Source organism: Lygodium microphyllum, chromosome 7 (assembly GCF_053477565.2).
Source record: "Lygodium microphyllum isolate KBCC chromosome 7, Lygodium_microphyllum_v1.1.10, whole genome shotgun sequence".
Classification (NCBI taxonomy): domain Eukaryota; kingdom Viridiplantae; phylum Streptophyta; class Polypodiopsida; order Schizaeales; family Lygodiaceae; genus Lygodium; species Lygodium microphyllum.
The window spans coordinates 90,423,609-90,448,291 of NC_141141.1; the positions used below are offsets into that span (position 1 = coordinate 90,423,609).

Genomic DNA, 24,683 nt, shown 5'->3' on the forward strand with positions numbered 1-24,683 from the left:
AGTCCGATTGGATAGATTTTATGTGGGAGAGTGCAAAGGCTCTCATGGAGGCCAAATTGAGCAGTTGGCAAGCACCACATTGTCCGATCATTGCCCGATTCTCCTGACACTTGCCCCCCTAGCATCTACCCTAGACAGATGATCATGTCGGATCCCTGACTCGATCTATAGGAGGGAGGAGGTGATGAGACAGATAAAGCAGATTTGGACCAAAGAGTGGGACAGAAGGGACTGGATAGCAAAGGAGGTTTCAAAGGTCCCAGCCAAGTCAAGCAGAATCTGCCAAGAGACAATCATACAGGCCAAGCAGCAGTGTTGGGAGGAGGAGAGAGCACTCCGGCAGGACCTTGCAGCCACGCAGAGATTATTGCAGGAGGCACCAAGGGATCCCACTCTCCACGCACAGGAGATGTGCGCGCGAGCAGCCATTGCTGGCCAAGAGGACAGGTGCTCTGAGTTCTCTTTCCACACCTCAGCAACCTTTTGGGCGCGGAAGGGGGACACAATGTGCAGGGAGTTCATCCAAGTGCACCAGCCCCGCACCGCAGGAGAGCAGATACGCAGCCTTAAGGATCAATATGGGAGGCCGTTCTAGCCCAGATGAGGTGATGGAGATTACCACCAACTATTACACGCGCCTTTTCTAGCAAGAGACAACTTCAGCTAAAGGACAGAGATGTAGACAGCAGATATGGGATCACATCCCGTCCCTCGTCTCATAGAGGAGATGGGACGCTCCCTCCTAGCCCCCTTCACAGAGAAGGAACTAGAGGAGGCTTTCAATACACAGGATGGGCAGAAATGCCTGAGGGAGGATGGCCTCTCTAAGGCCTTCTTCACTACCTACTGGAAAGTGGTGAAGGACCCCCTACTAATGGCTTTCCAGGAGATTTTCACTTGAGGACAGATGCCAGGGAGTCTCTTGGCAGGCCTTATCAGTCTTCTCCCCAAAGAAGGAGACCGGTTGGAGCTCCACCGATGGAGACCGATCACCTTATTGTCAATGGCCTATAAGGCATTGGCAAAGATGATTGGTAGACGACCATGCCCCGTGCTTTCAGATATCATCCATGGGATTTCTAGAGGGCACCATGGTGAGGTTGGGATTCCCCTAAAATTGGATTCGTGGGGTCTCCGGCTAGTACAGATTGGCCACAAGCAGGGTTCTCATAGGCAGAAGGCGAGGGAAGGAGGTTCGGCTGGAGAAATCGGTTCGACAGTGCTACCTCCTGGCCCCATACCTATTCCTACTCTTCCCAAAGGGGATGTCTCACTTTCTCAGGTCACTTGTGAGCGGATTACGCAGCCTGCAACTTCCAGTGAGAGAGAAGACGGAGCTGTTAGACTCAGAGTATGCAGATGACACAGCCCTCTACAAAGAAGACAATGAGTTGATGTTGGAGAGAGTGAGGCTGGCTCTTGACGTGTTCTGCTTTGCAGCAGGATCCAAAATCAACTGGCAAAAGTCAGTTGGTCTCCTCATAGACCCAGACTCCAGCACGGAGTGGGGCGTCCATCTGGGATTTAGATGGGTGAGACCATCCGATACCTAGGGTTCCAGGTGGAACTCAACATCACTCCTGCCCAGCAGTTTCTTCGTATCCTTGATTCTATTTAGAGGAAACTGACCTACTGGAGCACGGTTTACCTCTCACTAGCTGGACGAGCCCTGGTGATTAGCCAGGTCCTCCTAGCGAGGGCCTAGTACATCGCCTCGTGTTGGTGCTTCTCCTCATCGTGCATAGTGCAGCTTCGCCGACTAGTGCGGAATTTTCTTTGGTCAAGGTCTGATGGTTCCAGCAATTCCAAGGCTAAGGTGGCGTGGGCGACCATCATACGACATAGATCAGAGGGAAGGCTTGGGATCATAGACCCAGAGTATCAGAGTATGGCCCTCTTGGGCAAGCTAGTTGTCCGCGGTCTCACACCAAACGGGAAGACCTAGAAGGTCTTATTGCAGGAGGGTCTTCAGGATTGTAGACCAAGACTTGGCGGTGAGTGGAGGCCGTCCCTGAGATGGATCTTCACGTCAACCCAAATCACCTTTCCTTCGCAGCTTACTCCGCGTGTGGCAGGGCCTCCATAAGGCCCTAATCTAGAGCCCCCTAGGCTGCCACGAGAAATAGACCGTCAGCTGGTAATCTGGAACCCCTAGGTCAAAGATCGGGAAGGGGCACAAATAGGTGAGCACCCCCACATCCAGTGGGCTGGGTGGGAGGCCTGGGTGGGAGGCCAACCCGGCTCATAACGTCAGGATATGGTGGTAGGTGTACAGGATGGCGGACGAGGAGGAGGTGTAGCGAGTATCAGGTTGCTAGAGAGGAGCGGAATTGAGGAGAAGAGAGATAGACGCAGCAATACCTCCAGAGTGGCTTGCTCCCCTGATACGAGAGCCGATAGAGCCCAAGGAGTAATAGAGTAGAGTACTCTAATTTAATGACATCCATGTTGATGTATGTATTTCGAACATGAATCTCAAGTACGTTGTTTTACAATGTTTGTGTGCCACAGTAAGGTTTTACGAATTGCGACCCGACTGCACTAGAGGTGACATACGGGGAGAAGCATGGCTTGAGTGCCTTGATCGAGAAGCTCTATGCTCGCGGAGGACCATTCAGGAGGGGGGATCTCTGGCCCTTGACAGAGGGCAGTAGGATGAGGGGATCGCCACACTTTCGTGGAGGAGGATTCGGGTGGTGGGGCTTCAGGGGAAGACATGGCGACTGGACCCCTATGTTTTCTGGAAGGAGCTCAGGGAGTGGTGCCTTTGGATCTGGGAGGTCAGACCACTTGATGAGTTGGAGTGGGATCCAGGAGAGTGGTTATGGCCGGCCTTTGCGGTCGCCAAGAAGTCACCCAGGTTCCTAGAGTACACTGCCAGGATTGGCAGACATGTACTAATGCAAGAGCATATGGACTGGGCGCTGTCACGCAGCAGGCACTCGGCGGAGCACAGCATCACAGAGCCCTTCCGACGGACCTTCTAGCGCCGCCTATGGGATAGTCGGAGACGGAGGAGGGTGTCGTACTTTTTATGGTTGGTGGCACATGGAGGCTTGGCGTTGGGAAGTTGGCCTGCCCAAATGCAGGAGGGAGGTTGTAAGCGCTGCACACAATAGCCTTTGGAAATCCCAAAGCACTGCCTTTGGTCATATGAGGAGATGCAGCTCATGTGGAGAGGAGCAAGCCGCATCCTTCGCCGTATAACACCCAGCCTTCGGTGTATCTCATGGGGAGCTTTCTATTCACAAGTAGTCAGCCAGGGCCATCACCTTTTGTATGAGGCCAGGATGCAGGACACGATATTCATGATCAAGGCAGAGTCGTGCGCAATGGTCCGGTCTGGAGGCTCTACCCATCCACCAGGTGCTAAAGCCCACAACAGACCGCTCAGAGGTATGGGACATCATAGGGAGTCTTACTGGATGGCATATATGGAAGGCGCGGTGTCAGGAGGCTTTTGGCGAAGAGAGACTTTCAGCACATGTGACCTTAGCAGAGCTCTGGACCTCCATCATCCACTCCCTCTGCGGTCGATGGGATCAAGTGCAAGGCGAGTCCCAAGGCTCGTCAGGAGCTCCGTTGTCACTTCATGCGTACTTGGGGCGGCCAGGGTCTGCTCTTCGTAATGCAGGCAGGCAGCCCCAGTTGGCGATATACCCCCCCCCCCCCCCCCCAATGGCTTTTTGCCCCATCCCCCCCAGACTGCCTTGAGAGGCTTGTATACATGATGTATTGGTGACTTTGCATCAGCTCCAGCTAGTCTATTGAGCATGAGCATTCTGTTGTAATCAATTTTTTTGAGTAATATAATCAGCCACATTTTACTTGCAAAAAAAAAAAAAAAGATCCTGTTTCCAAGAAAGTCTTTGTTAGTAAGGATGTAATTTTTAATGAAAAAACAGAATTATCTCTTGCTGGTTTTGACACATATTAGTCTGCAAACGATGTGTTGGAAGGGCTACTACCCATTTCTTTTGGTGATAGAGCTGGAGTTTCATTAAATGAACAAAATGTTCAGCCAGCTACTCCATTAAGCAATGCAGAAATTCAGCCTATGGCTGATCTGAATATTCAGCAAGATGCGGAATTGTAGGTTAATCAAGAGCATGTACATAATTAGGAAGCTAGGCAAATGCCTAGATTATACTTGCAAACTATAACAAATAGTCATTTGGATGCTCCTATTGCTGGTCGCACTAGATGACAAGCACATTTGCATGATTATGCTAATACAATGGAGTTTGTTATGGCAGGCGGAGCCTGATTGTTTGAGGATGCACAATAGAGTGTGCATTGGATGGCAGCAATGCAAGCTGAATTTGATTCGATTATGAAGAATCAAACATGGGATTTAGTGACATTGCCTGTTGGAAAGAAAGCCATTGGTACTGAATGAGTCTATAAGCTGAAAAGAAAAGCGGATGGATCCATTGATAAGGACAAAGCCAGGCTTGTGGCAATAGGCTATGAACAAAAGAAGGGCATTGATTATGAGGAGACATTTGCTCCTACATCCTGTATGACCACCATTCAATCTATGGTTGCTTTGGTTGCCCATTATGATTGGATTGTGCACCAGCTTGATATTAAAACTGCATTTTTACATGGGGAACTTCAGGAAGAAGTGCATGTACAATAGCCCATTTGTTTTGCAATTGAAGGATCCAAATACTTTGTATGCAAACTAAAAAAGGCTTTGTATTGTTTAAAGCAAGCTCCATGAGCTTGGTATGCAAAAATTGATGCCTTTTTACTCAACCAAGAGTTCATTTTTTGATAGTCCATCAAAGTCTACTCTTTACGTATGCAAAGACGGGGGATCCTTGCTAGTCATTTGTCTTTATGTAGATGATCTTCTGCTCACAAGGGGGACACATGCTAATCAAATTTCAACATTCAAGAAGAATTTGCAGCAAACTTTTGAAATGTCAAATTTGGGGCCTTTGCATTAATGTTTGGACATTCAATTTATTCATGATGCTAGAGACATTGGATCGTCACAATCCAAATATCTGGGTAAACTCCTTGAGAGATTTGGCTTTTAGCATTGTAAGCTAGTTAGCACACCAATGGAGACTAGACTCAAGCTGTCCTTGTATGATAACAATGATTTCTTTGACATTCGTACATATGCTCTAGCAATGGGATGGCTCATTTATTTATGCAACACAAGGCCAGATATTCAGTTTGCAGTTTCAGCCCTGAGCAAATATATGCACAGTCCACACATGTCATATTGACAAGCCTTGAAGCATGTTTTTCATTACTTGTAGGGTACTAGGACTCTTGGATTGCTTTTTGCCAAGGGGGGACCACTCCAATTACATGCTTACAATGATTCAGATTGGGCTAGTGATTTTTTATTCACGTCACTCTACAAGTGGAAACTATTTCTTTCTTGGCTCATCTTGCATTTCTTGGCTTCACAATCCACTATTGCCACATTGTCTTGTGAAGCTAAATACAAGGAAGCTTTCACTACAACAATTGAATGTGTATGGCTGAGACGTTTGTTGGTTGATCTTCATGTATCTATCACGAAGCCTACTCCTTTGTTTATTGACAGAAGATCCCTTGGCCCATTAGAACCGCCTCCACGATCTGCGTTGTGCCGATGCACAGCGTGGAGTGAAGCCAGTCACGAAGTTGGGCCCTGGCTAGGGAATGTCCTACTACCTGACCATAAATCGTTGTTTCCTTTAGCTCCAGCTCTTTAGCCCGGACGGCTAGGAGCTGCTCCTTAGAGAGGATGACACACAAGGTGTTTGACTGGGGGGTACTCCCTGAGTACGCCAACGTCTGACCAGAGGTTTCCATTGCGTATCCCTTCTGAAAAGCTAACAGACACGTTGCGGTGCTGCCTGAGGGGGAAAGTTGCTGCAAATGGAGGGAGCAACCGGGGGGGGGGGGGGGGGGGGGGGGGGGTTGGTTGTTGCTGTTTTGGCGGTGGGGGAGATGTTGGACGCCGCGGATATCGGGTTACGCTAGCAGCGGATGGGGAAGGTGTGTCCCACGACGATGAGCGGGGCGGAGGGGCACGTTGCCAATGGCCAGATGGGGCGGGTGCGAGCTGTCACGGTGGGGGCAAGCATTCAGCGATGGCACGTCATAGGGTGGCACGTCAGACGGAGCGGGCAGGAGGGGGCACAAGCCAGGTGATGGACGAGCAGGTGGCTGCAAGGCGGAGGGGGAGGGGTGGCGAGAGGGGGGGGGGGGGGGGGGGGGGGGGCGGGAGGGGGTGTGTGGCTTTGGCACAGGCATGGCGGGTGCGACAAACCGCTAGTGGGTGCGACAGGCTGCAAGCAAGGGGGCGGATGCGATAGATCGTAGGCAGGGGCGCAGGCAGGGGGCAGGTGTCACTAGGCCGTAGGCGGGAGCCACAAGCGGGGCAACGGGCTGCAAGCAGCGGGGCCGCTGGCAATGGCGACGGGGAGGGAACAAGCGGGGCGGGCATGATGGATCAGGCGCAGGTGGCACGACGGATCAGTCGGGGGTGGGGTAGCTTACACGACGCGACATCGAGCAGGAGTCCTTGCATTTCCATAGAGGTTGAAAACCTAACGTGCCATAAATTTGCAAGTGTGCATTAGGAGATTGATGAGGTGGAGTTGATATTTATGGAGCTCTATAGAGAGGTAATGGCAATTGACACTCACAATTAGTGTGCTCGTGGGTGAGGCATTTGAGTGGATACTAATAGGGGCATGGTCATTCAGCACCCTTTGATATCAATGAGGAGGGGTTTGAGTGGTTTGCAAACATATGTGAGGTAGGGCTCTAGGAGCTCCCATCCCATGCCTCATGATGACATCCCCCCCCTTGCCTACATAGCTATTGCCTAGGAAGTCATCATTTGATGATGATGGTAACCTCATCAATCAGGATAAGTATGAGAGTATCTCACCCTCCGATCTCCAGGACTCATCTTGAGACTCTCTTGATGAGCACTCTAATGGTCCTAATGATGATGATAGCCATCCTTTACCCTAGTGTTCTCACTTATGGTGCTAGAGCTCAAATCCTCATTCCTCCCATCTCATGAGTAGTAACTAGGACATTCCCATTAAAAATAGATGCTTCTGATCCCGATGTTACAGTATCTCTGACCTTTCCTGAACTCTTAGCACCTATAGATCCTCCTGATTCTCTCTAGATGTCTTGCTCCTCAAAAAGGAACTCATGGATTCCAACCATTGTCATTCCCCTCCTAAGCTTGCATAGTCAAAAATTGGCAATGCATGATCTAGAAAAGTAGTTTCTGCTAGCATGCATACCATGCCCACTTGGTACCAACATGGTTAATTGCATAAAAACAAATAAACTGTAAGGATTCTCTCTTCCCACCCTCTTGTCAAATTGAGAGAATGAAGGGTCCCTTGAGGCCTGCCAAATGCTGATGCATATTAGGGGTCAGAACCTGTAACATGGAACACCAGCTACTCCCAAGCTCATGCACCCTGCCAAATGCTGATGCATACTAGGGGTCAGAACCTGTAACATGGAACACCAGCTACTCATGAGCTCATTCACCTTGCCCTTAAACATTCCGTGAAACAACAATGAGAACATGTAGACCTTTGGCACTGTATACTGCACCCCAGATAGTCATGAAGTACTTCCTACAAGAATAGCACCCCCAAATATAATTATCACATCCATATGATCAGACTGGAAACTCTTGAGATATCCACGAAGATCCAGCACTATTTTTCAACATGGATTATAAATAGTAATGCTTTTAATGGTCATAAATAGTAATGGTCATAAAGTTAGGAAAACCTGACATGCTTCTTCAAAGCATTAAACATTAAAATGGCCTTAGTGTCATGAAAATCTGATACGAAGACAAACTGTTAAATGGTTTTCAGAACTGACCAACCAATACGCATCTTCTCAAGATCTATTCTCCATTCCCTCTGACGAGCAAGCTCTTCTCGATATTGTCGAACCGTCCTCTTCTCAGAAACATAAGTTTCACTATTCCATGCTTCTCCAAACAGGTGCAATGGCCGATACTCTTCAAACATCTAGCAATAAAATGCATGGTAAGCATATACAAAAACAGATTCCACATCCTGCACTTATAGATGACACAGTATAGAAACTTTGGGCCCTATCTAACCTGTGAATATTTTTGAGCTTCCACAAAAGCAGCGCGTATTATATGGTCAAAGTTTCTGCGAAGTAATAAAATTTGTTTTGATTCCCTGATTATATTGATAGGATTCAAGCCAGAGGATTTACTCTCAAAAAAAGAGGAGTAAACTCTCATATATAGAAGTCGAGGTGCCGTTTGGAGAATCTGAATGATCCCATCCACAGCAACTCCTAATGCCTGTATAAATTTTCAATAAACACCATTATGTCATATCAGCAAACACATAAAGTCTTCTCCCTGCAGATAAGAGCTGAAGATGGAGCTCAATTCTATAAAGCTTGATGCTGAATACATATATAAATCAGGATAAGTTATTTAGAAGAGAAAGAAAGAAGACAAGCAAACTACATTCCAGCACTCTCACAAAAGAACAGGAACTGAGGGATACACAAAACAGACCTTCAATGTAGAAATAAGTAGTTTTGAAGTATAGTGTGGATAAGATAAACCAAACCACATTAAGGCAAAGGTTTCTCCTGGTGCTTTTGGTACCCAGCACGTGACTTGCGAATGAACACTATCACTATATCTAGCAAATATTATATATACAGTATACCTAAACATAAGATGCAGAAAAAATACGTCACGTTCTTCCCACAAATTTTTTCGATAATCCATTATGCCATGTACAAACTGGTCCCAAAGAGTTCTAAAACATTGATAGGAGAGAAAGCAGCCACTGTCTAGGCTCATTGAAAAAATGTGGGTTTTGTTAGCTTACTGCAATTATCATGTCCTCATCTGGTGTGAAGGCTATACTTGTCTCTGTAAAAGACACAGATGTAATGAACACTCCTTTTGAATTTTTCTCTAATCCCGTGCGAACAGCTTCCAGGAAGTTATAAAGCTCCTCAAGAGACATAATACTGCGATTCAAAAGACTTTCAACAAACATGTAATCCACCAGCCTTATGAAATTTCCAAGCATCTTTTCTTCTGCCATGACTCGGCGATATGTCTTAGCACGTTCTATCTTCTCATTGCGGATGCTCACCATACCTTGCACTTTGCTGCCTCTTGGTTGATGTAAATTGACACCAATCACGTCATCGAGTTCTTGCTCATCACGTACACTTTCCTAAGTAAATTGCAAGGGATTTTATTCAGGCATGATTTATGAATAAAGGTGAGAAGTTTACACCAATCTTACTTAGTAACAGTCCTATCTGTTCATCCTCATCACAAGACTGCATAAATTATAAGAAAAACATCTGAGACATCCATAGACATGCCTTCAGATCTTTGAAATGTTGTTACTCTATAGCTAAAACATTATTAAAGAAACAATCCAATTTTTTATTCTAAAGATATAAAGTTGCTAATGTATACCAATAAGGAATGAGTGAGAAAATGATGAGAATGTTTCTTAGTTCACTTTTTTGACTGCTGAAATGTTATATATGTCAATCATATCAACCAAAAGAATGTCCACGACTACTGAAAATGAAAAGTCATTCTTCCCATAATCTGAATGCAAAGTAGACATAGAGGTCATTCTTCCCGTAATCCACGAACGAGCTGATATCCACTGCTGAGTCGCCGAGGACCACGCACGGGAAACATAACTCCAAATCTGTCTAGCAACAGGGCAAGAGACAAACAGATGAAGCAATGTCTCATCATATGTATTGCAAAATACACAGCGACCACTAGAGATCTTGCAAGCATGCAACATATCCCCAGTTGGAAGACCCCCAATAAGCAACCTCCACATGAACACTTTGCCCTGATAAGGAACCTTTGACTTCTAGAGTCGGATGAATCTTTCCTGCCACTTTTTTTTGCTGTCCCGAATATGCTACAATTTATTAACCTTTCTAGTGACCCACCTCTTGGCCTCAACCATCTGGTGATATATCTGATTAGCTAACCTTTTCTTGAAATCATCAGGAAGCACAAACATCCAATCTCACCAGGGAGAGAATGGCTATAAAGCAGGCAAAGGAGAGAACCTCAAAAGCATGTCCTATATGGACGACCAAATGTCAAGATATCCTCGAGGCACCCAAAAGTGCTAACGAATACACCGCAACGAATAAAGACGGGGCTGCCCAGGAATGACACCATCATGGATTGTCTACAACCCAAAACGAGCCATCCGATTAAAATTGTCTCGCTGCAAAACTTTATCAGGCCAATCCAATAACCTCAAAGTAGCCAGCACTTTTACTTACAATGAATTCTCCTCCTTACAAAGATCAAGAGGGTGCCAAACTGCAAAACGCAAAATCTCTTGCCAAGATGCAATCAAATGAGAAAGGAGAAAAGACTGGGAGACCTTAATAGGCCTCATGGAATTCAACACATACTACCAAGAAACTTGAATAATCGTGCGACTATCCAAGATACCAGTCTTTTCAATGAAAAAATATTTGCCCAAGGATGACTCCACACACATAAAACCTACAAAAGTGCCAATCTCAAAGCAACCATATGGAAATTAACAACCAATAAAGCTGCTTCCCCCATCCTTTTAGGAGGAGTCACATACTACCAAGAAATCCACACCTAGCCCAAACGATTCCCTTTCTTTTTCCACAAGATGAAGCAGATAGGCTAAACCGATTCCAAAAGAGACTTCTTAGTCCAAGGAAGGGCAGAAAAATCGAAACCATTATGATCGTGATGCATTGAGCAACTTTAAGTCTCACATCAAGAGGCCAGCCTTGAGATTTCCAGTACATAAACCAATCATGTATACGGGATGATATCTAATTAAGCAAGGCACGAGGAGCTACATCCACACCAATAGAATAGCCCAAGTATCGGGTAATATCTCCTTTGGAAATCACAGCTCCTTGCCAACCCAAAGCTTGCAAATCACTCTTCATACAAGAAATCAGTGTAGATTTCTGAGTATTAATATGAATCCCGAAGCTAAAGCAAAGAGATTCTACGTAACCATTGCCCGATTCACATTAGTCCGATCAGCCTTGAGAAACATAAAGGAATCATCAACCAAAGATTGACCCAAAAGTTGGGTACCATTGGGAAGAGACAAACCAACAATCTTGCCTTGATCAACCAATCTTCCTAGTGGTACCCAAAAGTTGGGTACCACTGGGAAGAGACAAACCAACAATCTTGCCTTGATCAACCAACTTATCCAAAAAAGAGAGCATTGGGCGAGTGACTAAAGCAAATAGCAAAGGGCTTAGAGGGCAACCTTGCCAATGTCATGAGGACATGAATTTTTGAAACCTCACTTAGCATGTGGATTAACTTTTAATCACATGATTAAGTAAATGTTTCACATGTAAGGTGCAACTGGGGTTAGAGTAAATTTACGAGCCCGGGACCCGAGAAAATTACAAGATGTCAAAAGGCAAAAGTTGTTATAAGTTATGCTTCACAAGTTCTTGGTGGTATCTGGTGCCAGTTGTTGGCCTAGGTCATTTATTTGGCCATAAGTGTCAGTTGGTGACACTAGAGAAGTGGCGTTTTATGGTACCTAATGCCAATTTGATGGTCAAAGATGGCGCAGAGACACTCGGGAATGGAAGATGCCTAGCCAATTTAATTATTGGCCAGTTAGATTATTTTTCAGTGCACCGAAATAATTATTAGATTAATTTTCAGTATTTAAAGACTGAAATTTAATATTTAATTATGGATAATGCTGAAAAAACCATTTGGGAAAGCTGCCACTTGTCAAAAATGCCCATGCAAGTCTGAAAAACATATTTAGAGGCTGCAGAGAGGCATTTTTTGTATATTCATCTTGCAAGAGAGAGGAAGGAGATGTTGCTGGTCTCATTTGCAGCCATTGGAGGACCTTCTGAGGTAGCCAAGGGTAGGAGAAGACCAATCAACAACAGGTGACAGCATCTACAGGCTGTTGAGACAGGGCAACAGCAGTAAATGACTGATTTTCTTCAGTTCTTTGCATCTACAAGCTATTGTGGCAAGGCAGCAGCTGCATTTGACTAATTTTCAATCATTCTTCGCAACAAAACTCTGAATTTTCTCTCTCTACTGCTTTCTCTCTCATCTCCCAGCCATTTCACAGCCTTGCTCCAAAGATCTCAGCATTTGGGCACTTGGAGGTTGAGAAATTGCAAATTTCTTTGCTGTAAACCCTAATTTACAGCAGAAATTAGGATCTAGCAGCAGCCTCGGGAAGGATGCCAAAAATTGGAAGCTCCAAGACTTGGATTTTTCAAGGTTAAAGGTGAATTTCAACCAAATTTGAGTGGAGAACTAGCCAACCATTGAATTTGGGGCATTTCCATCTTCTATGAAGTGGTGAAGGCCAATTAAGTGCTCGAATCAAGGGGCAAAATAGATTGAAGACTTGCTAGTCACTTTGGACAACAAGGGGATTTTGGATTGCGAAGGGGATCAAGAGAATCCCATTGTAAATCGACTTCTTCTTCAATAAAGCTAAAGAAATACCCGAAGGGGCGCCAATTTTGGGGCCAATCGGATGTGCATTGTCCAAGATCAATAGGTAATCAAGGATTTACCACCCATCCACGGAAGAAAGATTGGTTTTAACCGAAGAGACCGAGACAAGGCAATTTCATCTATGATCCCTCCATTAAGTGCACTATGAGCCATAGCACCCTGACTATAAGAGAAATCATGCGAGGACCAAAGCCCATGGTGGACATTAGCTACCGCAAGAAAGACCAACTAATTGACATCATCAAATACCTTCTTCTTCTTTTTGTGAAGATAAATTGAATTAAGTAGTAAATATTTACATCAGACCATCAAGTCAGCATTGAAAATAACAGACATGAAGGAAAGTCTACACAGACTCTGACACAAAAATATCACACAGAAAGAATAGCTAGTGTGGAGCGAACAGTATCCAGTCAGGAAACAGCAATGTCAAGAAGAACCAAATGCCTTCTCTCTCTCTCTTTTTTCATGAAGATAATTGAATTAAGTAGTAAATATTTATATCAAACCATCGGTCAGCATTAAAAATAACAGACATGAAGGAAAGTCTACAGTGACTCTAACACAGAAATGTCACACTAAAAGCACAACTGGTGTGGAGCGAACAGTATCCAGCCAGGAAGCAGCAATATTGGGAAGAACTAGATCGGCAGACGCGATAGAGGTGATTTGCCACAACACTAAACCCCAAATTCAGGTCACATGACCATGAATACCAAATATTGAATCAAAAATGAAGGCATTCCGAGTACGCCAAATATGCCACAAGGTTGTCCATCTAAGAAAGAAGAAAAGACAGTAATAATATGAACTCAAAGAGGTCATGGAGATCATCTTCCCCAAGATCCACGAACGAGCGGATATCCGCTGTCGAGTAAACAAGGACCAAACATGGAAAATAAAACTCCAACTCTATCTTGCAACAGGGCAAGAGACAAAAAGATGAAGCACTGTCTCATCACATGTAGTACAAAACATACATCCCCCAGCAAAGATCCAATGAGCACGCAACACATTTCCAGTAGGAAGAGCCCCAATAAGTAGCCTCCAAATAAACACTTTTCCCTAATACGGAACCTTAGATTTCTAGAGCTGGATGGATCTATCCTGCCACTTCTTTTTGCTTTCCCGAGAATGGCATACTTTATTTGCCTTATCCATGACCCATCTCTTGGCCTCTACCATCTGATGAGATATTTGGTTGGCTGACCTTTTCTCGAAATCATCAAGAATTACAAACATCCAATCGCGCCAGGGAGACAAAAGCTGTAATGCAAGCAAAGGATAGTAGCTCATAATTCTGTCCTGTATGGCCGTCCAAATAACATGATATCCGCTAGGCACCCTCTAGACTGTCTGTAGCCCTAGACAAGCCATCTGATTAAACTTATCTCTCTGCAGATCTTTATCAAGCCAATCCAACAACCTGGAGGAGGCCAGTACCTCACCTAGCAAGGGATTCCCCTCCTTGCGAAAATCCGGGGGGCGCCAAACCGCCAAATGTAACATCGTCTGCCAAGATGTGATCATATGGGAAAGGAGAAAAGACTCGGAGACCTTAATGGATCTTGTGGAGTTTAGCACATGCCACCAAGAAGCATGAATAGATCATATGGGAAAGGAGAAAAGACTCGGAGACCTTAATAGATCTTGTGGAGTTTAGCACATGCCACCAAGAAGCATGAATAACTGTGCTACCATGAGAAATGCTAGTCTTTTCTATAAAAATTTGCTATATCTATGTAGGGATGAGTCTGTGCACAAAGTGCCTGTAGAAGAGCTAACCTCAAAGCAATCATATGAAAATTAACATCCAAGAGAGCAGCTCCCCCCATCCTTTTAGGAGTAGTCACGTGCTGCCATGAAATCCACACTTGACCTAGGCGATTTCCTTTTTTCTTCCATAACATGAATCGAATAGGTTGAACCAATTCCAATAGGGACTTCTTAGTCCAAGGAAGCAATGACAAGAAAAAAGAAATCATGCTAATCATAATGCATTGAGCAACTTTAAGTCTCACATGGAGAGGCCAGCCTTGATACTTCCAGTACATAAACCGATCATGAATACGGGATGCCATCCAATCCAACAAGGCACGAGGAGCTACCTCCACACTAATAGAATAACCCAAGTGTCTGGTTATATTCCCCTTAGGAATCACAAGACCATTCAAACCCAAAGCCTGCAAATCATTTTCTGTACAAGAGAGCAAAATGGATTTCTGAGCATTAATATGAAGTCCCGATGCCATAGCAAAAAGCTTCCACACAACCATTGCCTGATTATGCCATAGCAAAAAGCTTCCACGCAACCATTGCCTGATTAACATTCGAGCAATCAGCCTTAAGAAACATAAAGGTATCATCTGCCAAAGATTGACCCACAAGTTGGGCCCCATTGGGAAGAGAAAAACCAACAATCTCACCTTGATTGGCCAACTTATCCAACAAAGAAAGCATCAGGTGAGTAACCAAAGCAAACAACAAAGGGTTGAGAGGGCAGCCTTGCCGGAGAGAGCTAGATAAGGTAATTTCATCAATGATCCCTCCATTAAGTGAAATATGGGCCACTGGCCCCTGACCAATAGTATCTACAAGAGAAACCATCCGTTCCCCAAAACCCATGGTGAACATTAGCTACCTCAAAAAAGACCAGCTTACATGATTACCTTTTCAATATCAAGCTGAAGCATGGCCACCTGCTGGTCTTAAGCTTTTGCAAAGTCAAACCCCAATTGAACATTCAAAATGTTATGCATTATATTCCGACCCTTAATAAAACCATATTGGCATGGATGAACCAAATGCAGAAATACTTTTTGCAATATGTTGGCAATGATTTTTTAGAAGATTTTGTATAAAGAGGCCATAACAGAAATGGGTTTCCATTGTTTCAAAGAAGTAGGAGAGGGAACCTTGGGCAATAACCAAATGACTGCAATCTTCCAGTCCAGAGGCATGACACCGGAATTCCAAACTTGCTGACACAAACAAGTCAACGGATCATTAAGTTGTTCAACATTAGTTGAAAACAACTCGTTAGGAAGCCCATCCCAACTAGGGCTTTTCTTTTTAGGCAAATGGGACAATACCTATTCCACTTCATCTTCCGAAATATCTGCCTCCATTAAGGCTACCCATTCTGGTTGAACCTAATTACTAACCAGATCACAAATGTATCTACGAGCAAAGTGTACAGTGTCAGAAAGAATCTCTTGAGGGCCCAACAATGATTTGTAAAAACTACACACATCTGAATGATGGATGCACGATCTGTCACCATAGCACCTTGCTCATTCCTCAAACGCACAATATTTTCTTGGGCATATTTTTGATGTAAACGAGCAAAGAATTGGTGAGATTGGCAGTTGATATCATGCAAAGCTTCTGCTCGAGACAGCAATTTGAACTTAGCATATTCCTCTTCCTGTAAAGATTGAACTCGGCCTTTCAACCATTCAATGCATGTAAGCAAGTCATCATTGGTATCCCCCAACTGACACTGAGACAACGAATAGGCCAACAAAGATTGTGCATGCAGCAACTCAGTGCATAAAATGGAAGCATGCTGAATACCATATAGTCGGGATAACATACACACATTATCCCTAAAAACAGGCCATGCTTCCATCCGTTCTGATAGGACTCTAGAACAAAAGGAATCAATTATTTGCTGAGTACATTCCAGAAACTAATTTTGCAGGAGAAAGGATTGATTGAAACGTAGAGGTAAACAAGCCAGGAGAGCCTTATAGGCATGAACAGGTCGATGTGTCATTTCCAAGATCCAAGGATAGTGATCAGACAAGACATGTTGTCGCTCTATCCACATATCAATGACTGCAGGGAGAAAAGAATCACTTTGACAAATATAGATCATATCCAATCTGGCCCATGTGTCTAGATGCTGAAGAGAACGATAAGTATATCCTGACTGAGAGGGATGCATCCAAGACCACATGTCCTGTTTCAAAGACTCGGAATTAAGAGCATCCCAAGCCTGTCGTTCAGGACCATCCATAACCAACCATCCACAACCGAGCGTTGTGAAGTTATCTGATCCGGAGATGTACATGCATTAAAATCTCCCGTTACAAAGCCTTGACGAGCCATGGCAAGGCAATGTAAGTCATCCCAAAGAAGCTGACGACGTTCACGAGCAGTAGAAGGAGCATATACACCCACCAGCCACCATTAAAAAACCTCTCCCTCATATTGAATTTCCAAAATCATGAATTTGCCTCGATGGTCCTGAGAAATCAAAGATGGTTGCAATGAAGATCTGACGGCCAACATTATTCCAAATTTATGTGAAACAGAACCACCAAAGAAGACCGAATAATCCTTATATACATAAGATGATCCTGCCAAAGCATGTTGTTTATGCTCCACAGCACAAAGAACATCCCAATTGCCAGCTAACACAATTTTCCACAACCAATACTGCTTACTAGCCGAAGAGATACCTTTAACGTTCCATAATGCAATTCTCATGACGGATTACAGAAAAGAAAACTACTGAATCCCCACTTTCCCTTTCCCTTTAACATCTTTGACTGCCTGAAATCTTTCTATCTTGCTTCGAATCACATCAACCAGATCTGCCCTTTGCAAACTAGCAATTGAAGAACGAGAAGGAAACTGTTGTTGTTGTGCACAAAAAACATCCCGAGGAGGCACCATCCTCCCTCGTGAATCAAAGTGCAAAGCAGTATTAGAAACCCTTTTTTCATTCGCACCAACTGCAAATTGAGGTTTCATATAGAACCCTCTACCTCGGCATTGAAACATCTAAGTGATAGTTTGGGAAGCTGGGTGAACAGGAGTAGACCGAGGCTCTTGTCTAACATTACGGCGAACCACAATAACCCAGGAATTATCTTGAGGAGACAAGTTCTGACAAACAGAAGGCGATGCTAATACCAGCTTGAGAAGCAACCTTCTTTCCATCTACTTTCCCTGCTAGACAATCTGCAGAGAAACAGCTTCAGGCTGTTGAGCCATCTGCTAGGGAAGATGGTCATGCATATCTAAATCGCGATCCATAGATGGCTGCATTACCTCCTAGCTTCTGTCACATTCTGAAATGAAATGTCCCAATTGTCCGCACCTGAAACAGTGTCCAGCAAATGTGCCCCATTTCAGCTCATAAACCAAAGTTTGCAATCCCGGAACCTCAAAACGCGGGTTCCCAATATCCCAAAGCATACATGCCCTATTCCTGTTATAGGAAGCCAACCGACGCTCCACCAACACCTCACCCAAAGATCTCAAAACGAAGGGAAGAAGTCACCAAAGATGGGCAGGAAAATCAACACCCCGACCCAAATTGGGCATGCTTGCCTAAGTACCTCCTGAAATTCCACCATAGGCCTCCAAGGAACCATATGGACTAACTGACCAACCATGAACAACAGGATTTGTTGCATAATATGAGCACGCACTTCCGGGGAGTGGAAGAGGACCTCAAAAAACCCCTCGGGCCATCATAAATCTCTTCCACAAGGGAAGCCTGTCCTTGTCCTAAAGCATCATCTTGACACATCTCCACATTGGCAAGCATGGATAGCAACCATGCACGAATTCTGGTGATCAATGGGGTTCTTCCCGTAAAGTAAAAGATGGCTGCCCTCTCATGGAAGGCAGCAATCTGCTGTAGAACCAGATCAGCAACCATAACAGCAACCACATGTTCCCCTTGTGGTAAAGAACTCGCTTTACCCTCATTATCTTGAGCATATTCTGACATCAGATGATTGGCAGAGGCCAGCATAAACTGAAAAGACTCATTAGTCTAAGAACAAGAAGCATGAACATTTTTCTGAGGCAAATTCAGGGCACACAAGTCCGATTCTTCGACCGACATCTTGCGACGCTTACCCATCTCGTCCCCTTCCATTAACTGCCCAGAATCTTTAGGTAACAAATCACCATCTGATTCTACCAGGTCTTTCTCATCACCATTTCCAATATGCTGGTCTAGAAAGGCCATATCAATACCATTAGATTCCTGCAAATTCGCCATTTCAGAGGTTTATGCTGATTACACAGATTATTCCAACTCTAGCTATCTGTCACAGAACAAAACTGAATTTGTCTCCTTCTGTAGACCGTCGTACCTCAAGACCTCAGGGCCACAGCACCAATCTATACTGTGCTGTTCAGTTTAAACAGGCCTTTTACAATCTCAGACACTAACAGTCTGTCTTACCCGGGATTAGAGCAGGTCTTCACACCTTGGTGTCAGACACTAAGCAGGGCGCCTCAAGTATGTCAGATTAGGGCGACAAGGATTAACAGTGGTGCTGGGACAACAAAGCGCGTGCTAGACAGAAGGCAGACTTAGCTCGAGCAGGCGGAAGACACGCGTCTGGACATCAGTGGCAGGAGATGCAATGACTGTGGAAACAAGCAGTGCGTAGGGATGAGCCAAAACAACAGAGGCATCTCTCTCTCTCTCTCTCTCTCTCTCTCTCTCTCTCTCTCTCTCTCTCTGTGTGTGTGTGTGTGTGTGGATGAGTTTACAGGACAGTTGGCCGAGATAATACACACTTCAGCAGCCTACGCTTTCCCACACACTACACCGTCAGATAAACCTCCACGAGGTAATGCCCCACAGAATGGCTGGTATGATGATGAGTGCAGAGAGACACGAGCATGTTTTCAGCGAGAGGTGGCACTTGGCATATGTACACATAAGCATGCTCGAACACTCTTCAGACGATTGGTACGCAAAAAGAAGCGAGAATACTTGAGCAGACTAGAAACAGAAATGTATTCCATGTTCTTGGGACAGGACAGCAAGAGAGCATGGAAAAAGATGCATGAGAACCAGCCACCCTTACAGATTACTAGACCGGATGATTGGCATGGATATGCTTGCACACTCTATGATGTTCCTGGCCAAGAGCCTATGCCACTCCCCTCAACCTCAAGACCAGCAAATTGCAGATTTTTCACAGGAAAAAAAGTGAGGAATGCCATATGGAAACTGAAAAATGGAAAAGCCCAAGATCATGATGGTTTAGTGGCTGAACACTTCGCGCATGCCTGTGATATTTTGGCACCAACCCTGGCTCACATCTTTAATAGGGCAGTTTGTGAGGGATTTCCAACCTGCTGGTCAGACCATATTATTGTGCCGCTCTTTAAGAGTGGAGACCCCGCGCTACCTAGTAACTACCGAACTATCATGATTGGACACATGCTGGCCAAGATATATGGCTCTATCGTGGAACAAGCATTGAGTGAATGGGCCGAGATGCATGGCCTGAGATCAAAAGGCCAAGCTAGTTTCAGGAGGGGATATACAACTCTAGAGCATAGCTTTACATTGAGGGCAATCATCGAAGAAGGCAAGGCGTTCAAGAAAAAGATCTACTCCTGTTTTGTGGACTTTCGCAAGGCCTTTGACACAGTGCCACGTTGCTAGACTCATGAGAAGAATGCAAAACATTGATGTGCCTGTAGAGATACAGTGGAGTATCTATGCCTTGTATGAGACAGTGACGGGCAAAGTACGAACACCTGAGGACATCTCAAATACAGTCAATAGCACCATTGGGGTGAAACAAGGCTGTCCACTTTCACCGACACTATTTGGGGGGTTGTACATAGATGAAATTTCAGAATATGTGGACAGAACTGGTGGGGCCGGAGCCAGCCTAGCTGGAGTGCTAATACCATTACTGCTTTATGCCGACGATATTGTACTTATATCTGACTCACCTGAGGGACTAAATAGACACTTGGATGCATTATCATCTTTTTGCAGAGATAGAGATCTTAAGGTGAACCTTGGGAAAACTAAAGTTATGGTATTTAACACTTCAGTTGCTTGGGTGATAAGAGCTGAGCACCAGTTTACTTTTGATGAAGAGCCAGTGGAGATGGTTAGGCAGTATGTCTATTTGGGGGTCACATTGAAGGGACCACAGTTCTCTTGGAGAGAGACATTAGAGGCTCCTTTGGCAAAAGCATATGCAGCCTTAGGTGCATTGGAGAGGCAATGTGCTCACATACAATTTCATGAGCCGCGCACCAAATTGTGGCTTTTTGACACCCTAGTTACACCCACACTCCTATATGGGGCAGCTATTTGGGGTCCGAGTCTCTTTCACATGAGGAGACAGCCTTTGGGAGACCAGGATGGACCAAAGAAGGAATACTATGACGGGTGGGATCATATGGAAAGACCACTGGTCATGATGATCTCACGTATGATACGAGTGAAGAGCTCGACCCCACATGAGATTATCAGAGCTGAGTTGGGAGCATCACCCATGGTGGCTGAGGCCTTGGTCCAGGCAGTGACTTTCATACATAGACTATGGGAGCTCCCCCAAGATAGATACCCACGGCTAGCCCTGGCCTCTTCTAGACAACTTGCAGCAGATGGTGATAGACATTGTTGGTATGCTCAAATGAGTATATGGATGAGTCTACATGGGCTGCAATTGGAATAACATATGCACTTAAGGTATTGACCAAGTCGGGTTAATAGGGTATGGCCCTAACCCAGGATATAGGGGATCTTGCCAAGTTGCAAGTAATCCCGGATCGAGTGCTGGATGCATTTGGAAAGAAGGATTCACTTCTTAGCAATTGGCCATCAATAATGGCCAATGGAAATGATTGTGCTTGTTACAGATTTAAGAGCACTGTTTTGCTTTGTTTGATCAATGAATTAAAGGATAAATGGATATCTAATTTGACAAACTACCCCCCTTTGACTATAGCCTGGATTGCCCTACACTTGACCTAAGCCAATCAGAGCTAAACCATGTGATCAGAGCACACATACTGAAGTTAGATATGGAGAAGACCTGGATCAACCCCCCTCTCCCCATGGCACGAGGATGGCACACTACCAGACCCACTTCCTTTAGGTATCTGAGGATGGTTTTATCACCCGACCCAATTACATGGACACACAGCTGCCTCATGGACTACGCACCGTTATTGGTCAGATCCGCACCTCATCCCACCACCTAAGGATTAAGACAGGCAGATGGGAGGGTATACAGACAGAAGAACGCATATGCCCACTACGCGACAGAGAGCCAGAGACAGAGGAACACTACATCTGCCAATGCACTGTATATTATGATATACGAGGTAGATACCACTGTTTGTTTCGAGAGGGTTTTGGACCCCTGAGATGGATCGTGCAATTTGAGGATCAAAGATGCTTGGGATTCTTCCTCTTGGAGCTCTAGAGGCACAAAGCAACAATTCTACGGAGTAGGAGGCCCCCACAACTCGGCTCACATAGACAGAGAGCAGTCACTGACTTTTTCACTAATACACGACAAAGTATGGCAGATACCACTACTACTGCCACACAGCCTACAAGAGTACATCATTGGACCTCATCTTCTGTTAGGTGTCTCTTTGGATAGAGCAGTGGCACTTAGCCGGTCTAGGCGCCCACGTCGACCCGGACGAAGGCCTAGACATCCACACCACAGACAAATTAAAGCCATCATTGAGCGCCACAGGAGACAAATGCCGAGACGCCTCAGCCATGCAGAGATACACCTCCTTAGAGAACAGACATATCATTGATGGAGAGTTTTCCTTTTTCTACTCTCGCTTTCAGATCATTGACATGTTTCCCTTTTATAGGACACTATTTCATTTTTTTCAGTCTTATAGGTATATTTTTCATCTTTTTCTCGTTCCAAATGAGAAACACACCATCATTGTATGTATTGCTTTGGTCTCATAGGCCACATTGGCCTTTTAGAGACGTTAATATACTCTCTCTCTCTCTCTCTCTCTCTCTCTCTGTGTGTGTTCTTGTTCCTTCTTCCATTGCGCACTCTCACAAAACATTCACATGGGGAAGAAGGAAATGCAATGTATAATCTTGGACAAGGCTTGCAGCATGGACAACAAGCTGAAAATGTTGTTGTTGGTCAAGATACAAGGTCTTCAAGGCAAAATGATGCTAATGACCAGTAAAAGAAAGAGAAACTTCATGATCAATTTAAAATTCTAATAAGGACAACAGCAAATCTCTTTGGTGAATTGGCAAAGGATCCTCAATTAACTCGATTTTTGAATGCTCCAATGAAGGACAGCAAGGGCCAAAAGAGGAAATCATCTTCTACACCTTCGGTACAGCAGGGTGCACCAAAGAAAATGCCAAAACCTTCTCATGAAGCTCCCAATTATGCTAATGAAGAAAAAGAGTTGGCTCCAACAAGGCCAGGTATACAAATGCAAGGCCATCATGGAAGTGCCAATCCAATGGATTTTGGACAGCCGAGCATACATGCAATGATGGGGCAACCATGATACTTTCGTGGTGGCACTATTTTCGATGCTATGGTGGGTCAGGGACAACATACGGGAATGTATGGCACAAATCCTTATGGTATGTAGCAACCTATGCATGGTATGCATGGCCCAATGTATTTGGGAATGGTCGGTAATATGCATAACCCTATGTATGGCAGCATTGGTTTAATACCTAGGGCACAAAGTGGCATGTTTGGTAGTGCATTTGCAGCCCCAATTGCTTATGGGGCTCAAGGAATGAGTGTTGGTCATGCAAATGCTTCTTTTGATGTTGGTCATGATGCAAATACAGCAAATGCACCCTTTTCGTAGCAACTCATGTATGACAACTTAATTCCTGAAGGGACAGCAAAAGAATATGATGAGGGTGGAAAAAAGGTAAAGTTTGAGTCCTTCAGTGGTGCACAAGATAGGCTGACCCTATGTATGGCATCATTGGTTTAATGCCTAGGCCACAAAGTGGCATGTTTGGTAGTGCATTTGCAGCCCCAATTGCTTATGGGGCTCAAGGAATGAGTGTTGGTCATGCAAATGCTTCTTTTGGTGTTGGTCATGATGCAAATACAGCAAATGCACCCTTTTCGTAGCAACTCGTGTATGACAACTTGACTCCCGAAAGGGCAGCAAAAGAATATGATGAGGGTGGAAAAGAGGTGAAGTTTGAGTCCTTCAGTAGTGCACAAGATAGGTTGAAAGCCTTGACTTTTATTCAACAATTTGATGCAACCTATCCAAAGGGAAACTTCACTGAATCCTCTAAGATTCGGAAGGCAGTCACTTTCTTGAAGGGGAATGCATTGCAGTGGTGATCCATGCTCTTAATGCAAGGTAGAGCACCATCAATATGGGTACAATTCAAGCAAATATTTGCATCGAATTGGTTGACTAGTACATTTGAGGTGGATATCATGATAGCTTGAAATAAGCTAGATGCAAAAGAATGCAAGAACTTGGAGCAATACAATTAGAAGTTTTGGGATGCTCTGCTGTGCCAGTAATTTCTTATCATCAAGTTCCTCTTCGTGAGCAAGTGGAAAAGTATGTATATGGGCTACCTAAGGGAATTAGGGATTTTTGTATTGAAACCACTGTGTCTAACATGTCTTAGCTCATAGAGACTATTGCTACATCTGATGTATTGCTGCATGGGAAAGATTTAGGCTTCCAAGAAAGTGGGGAGAAGCTGAATAAAAAGTTGTTAAAGGTTGACAAAAGGGGTAAATATAAAAATCATCCTAAAAAGAGGTCAAAACAGCAAGGAAAGGGTTGAAAATCAGCACAACGCAAAGAATTAAGGGCTGCAAATAAATGCTTTGTTTGTGAATAGAAGGGTCACATAGCTAAGGACTTTCCCAATAGGTAGCAAACTAAAAAATCAAAAGATCAGGGGAATCCTAAGGGTAAGAAGCCCAAAATATCGCTTGGATTGATGCAGGATATTGTTCATGATTAGCCCAATGATAATGCTATTGAGTTATGCAAAGCATGGGGCAAAATCAAAGATCGGCATGCTTTGATTTTCTTTGATAATGGAGCATGAGCCAACGTCATCTCTATAGATACGACAGCCCGTCTATACATTAGAGATGATGAGATGGGACCCATGGAAGAAGTTGGTATGGCATGCAAGGGCCATGGAGAGTCTATCACATTACTCATTGGAAAGGTCTATTTGCACATTCAAGAGAAGAGTTCTTTATTGCTTCACTTAAGGATTGTGATGTCTTGCTTAGTATGCCCTAGTGCCATCGTATCCATGCAGTGATTAATTCATATGCTCAAGTAATCACTATTCACCATAAGAGCAAGA

The 24,683-nt window shown here is 44.6% G+C and overlaps 1 protein-coding gene across 6 annotated transcripts in view; it reads right to left on the reverse strand.

The window, feature by feature from the left end:
* The window catches only part of LOC148033680 (uncharacterized), a 364,446-nt gene that overhangs the window by 305,125 nt on the left and 34,638 nt on the right, over positions 1–24,683 (reverse strand). For all 6 annotated transcript variants that reach the window (XM_087681629.1, XM_087681628.1, XM_087681630.1 and 3 more), the window contains exons 3-5: positions 8,883–9,239; positions 8,126–8,338; positions 7,879–8,030 (exon numbers count right to left, since the gene is read on the reverse strand). In XM_087681629.1, the coding sequence (XP_087537755.1) occupies positions 7,879–8,030; positions 8,126–8,338; positions 8,883–9,239 (722 nt within the window). The remainder of the gene's footprint in view (positions 1–7,878; positions 8,031–8,125; positions 8,339–8,882; positions 9,240–24,683) is intronic.